Here is a 1,802-nt window from a genome sequence, read left to right as displayed (position 1 = left end):
CCCCGGGGTCCCACGCCTCCTGCCCGCCGCGGGCACCGCCGGCGACGGCTTCGGTGCTGTAAGCGGCTTAGGGCAGCACAGGAAGCCGCTTAGAATTAGGGTGCTAATCGCCTTGACCCCGGCGGGATAAGCCCCCGCTGCCGATCCCTGCCCTGTGGGGCCGCGATGCCTCCCCATGGGGTCACCCCGCTGCTCGAGCGGGGTGAGGGGGGTCCCCAGAGGGGCTGTCCCTTCCCGCCCTGCGCCCAGCGGCAGGGTTTTGGGGGTGTTGGTGGCAGGAGCTCCCCAGGGTCTCACTGACCCCCCTGGGATGTGCCGCAGCCTGGCCCAGGTGGGACCTGGTGTCCTGGTCCCTTCCCCGTCCCCACGCTGTCTCTTTCGTCCCTGCCACCCGTCTAGTCGCCACCAAGAGCCGATGCCACCCCGGCCCTTCCCAGGCGCAACCCTGGGGGACATCCAGCCGGTGGGACAACCTCAACTCGCTAACGGCAAGTCATCAGGCTAACGAGGGCTAACGAGCTGCAGGGAAGGGGCTCTCCTTGGGACCAAGAAAGGCAGGGCATGAGGAGCTGATGGGGTTGGGGACTGCCTGCCCCCTGTCCCTGTCCCCTCTCCCTGGTTGCTTTTGCTCCCTGCCCATCCCCGGCAGCCGCAGCCCCCCCAGCATCAACGGGGTCCCTCGTGCCAGGTGGGGACAGGGGGACATCTCCCGCGTCCTCCCGGAGACATCCCCTCCACCCTTACCAAGCAAGAGCAACTTGACCGTCTTGGCCTCCTTATCCGCATCCTCCTGGAGCTTCTTCTCCAACTCCTTGGACCTCTTGGCCATCTCCTTGTCCTCCGCGCTGGCCCCGCTCCCCATGTCCTCGTCTTCCTCCTTGAACACCTCAAGCTCCTCTAGGTCCCCGGGCTCTTCCAGCTCTCCGTGGGGAGCGGCGCACACACCCTGGGGGCGGGCGGTGGGTGATAGGAGGAGAAAGAAGAGCCCCGAAAAGCGGAGCCGGGTACCCACCGCCCCGATGGTGAGGCCCCCCCCCAGCGGGCAGAGTTGGGGGGCCCCCCGCGGGCCGGCTGCCCGCCGCTCTCTCCCTTAATTCCCCATGGATAACCTGATTTTTTTGGATCGTGGGATTTGGGGACTTTTTATCTCACCATGTGACCCAGGAAATCCAATTAGCCCAAGATGGCAAAGATTAGGGCTCAGGGGAAAAAAAAAGACGGAGCATCTCGGGGAGGTGGGCACGGGGCTTTACGTAAGGGGGCAGGCAGCGGGCCACCCCCTGCCCGCGGGGGACGGGGACACCCTGTGTCCCCCGGGATGGCTCAGGGAGGGGGCGTGGGTTTGGGGCTCCCCCCCCCACCGTGTCCACGGGCTGTGTCCCCCTATGTTCTGGGTTGGCATTGGGGATGGGGTCAGTCCCCTGCTCATGTCTCCCCCGTCCCCCCCCGGGGAGCCACGGGGTCCCCGGGTGCCGCAGGGGCGGTGGCAGGGGGACGGCAGCGCTGGGGGATTCCTCCTGCGGAGGAACGGGAGCTAATTACCCCGGAGGGGTAACGAGCCCCCCTAATCCTGCCCTGCTGGGTGCCGCCCCTTGTCCTCCTGCTGCCCAAGCTCTTTAATGGGATCGTGCGCTCAGCCTTCCTCCTCCTCCTCCTCCTCCTCCTCCCCCTGGCTCAGCACCCCTCTCCCCAGCCCAGCACCCTTCCCCCAGGCCAGCAGGACCACAGGGTCCCCCCCCACCCCGAGGGGGCAGGTGGGTGCCCTCACTTTGTCCTGCCGGGGCTGATTTTGGGTGCAGAGG

At 67.2% G+C, this 1,802-nt stretch overlaps 2 protein-coding genes across 2 annotated transcripts in view; one reads left to right on the top strand and one right to left on the bottom strand.

Annotated features, from left to right (window-relative positions):
- Nucleotides 1–1,226, bottom strand: part of GNAT2 (G protein subunit alpha transducin 2) — a 2,254-nt gene extending 1,028 nt beyond the window's left edge. The window contains 3 exon segments of the mRNA XM_019474943.1: nucleotides 587–934; nucleotides 936–1,147; nucleotides 1,220–1,226. Of these exon segments, the coding sequence (XP_019330488.1) occupies nucleotides 587–934; nucleotides 936–1,147; nucleotides 1,220–1,226 (567 nt within the window).
- A 92-nt stretch (nucleotides 1,227–1,318) lies between these two features.
- Nucleotides 1,319–1,802, top strand: part of AMPD2 (adenosine monophosphate deaminase 2) — a 10,672-nt gene continuing 10,188 nt past the window's right edge. Inside the window, exon 1 of the mRNA XM_009290628.2 lies at nucleotides 1,319–1,336. Within this exon, the coding sequence (XP_009288903.1) occupies nucleotides 1,319–1,336 (18 nt within the window). The remainder of the gene's footprint in view (nucleotides 1,337–1,802) is intronic.

This window comes from Aptenodytes forsteri, unplaced genomic scaffold, assembly GCF_000699145.1.
Source record: "Aptenodytes forsteri isolate BGI_AS27 unplaced genomic scaffold, ASM69914v1 Scaffold285, whole genome shotgun sequence".
Taxonomy (NCBI): Eukaryota; Metazoa; Chordata; class Aves; order Sphenisciformes; family Spheniscidae; genus Aptenodytes; species Aptenodytes forsteri.
Note: the sequence above shows the minus strand (reverse complement) of the source record. Positions and strands in the feature narration are given on the sequence as shown.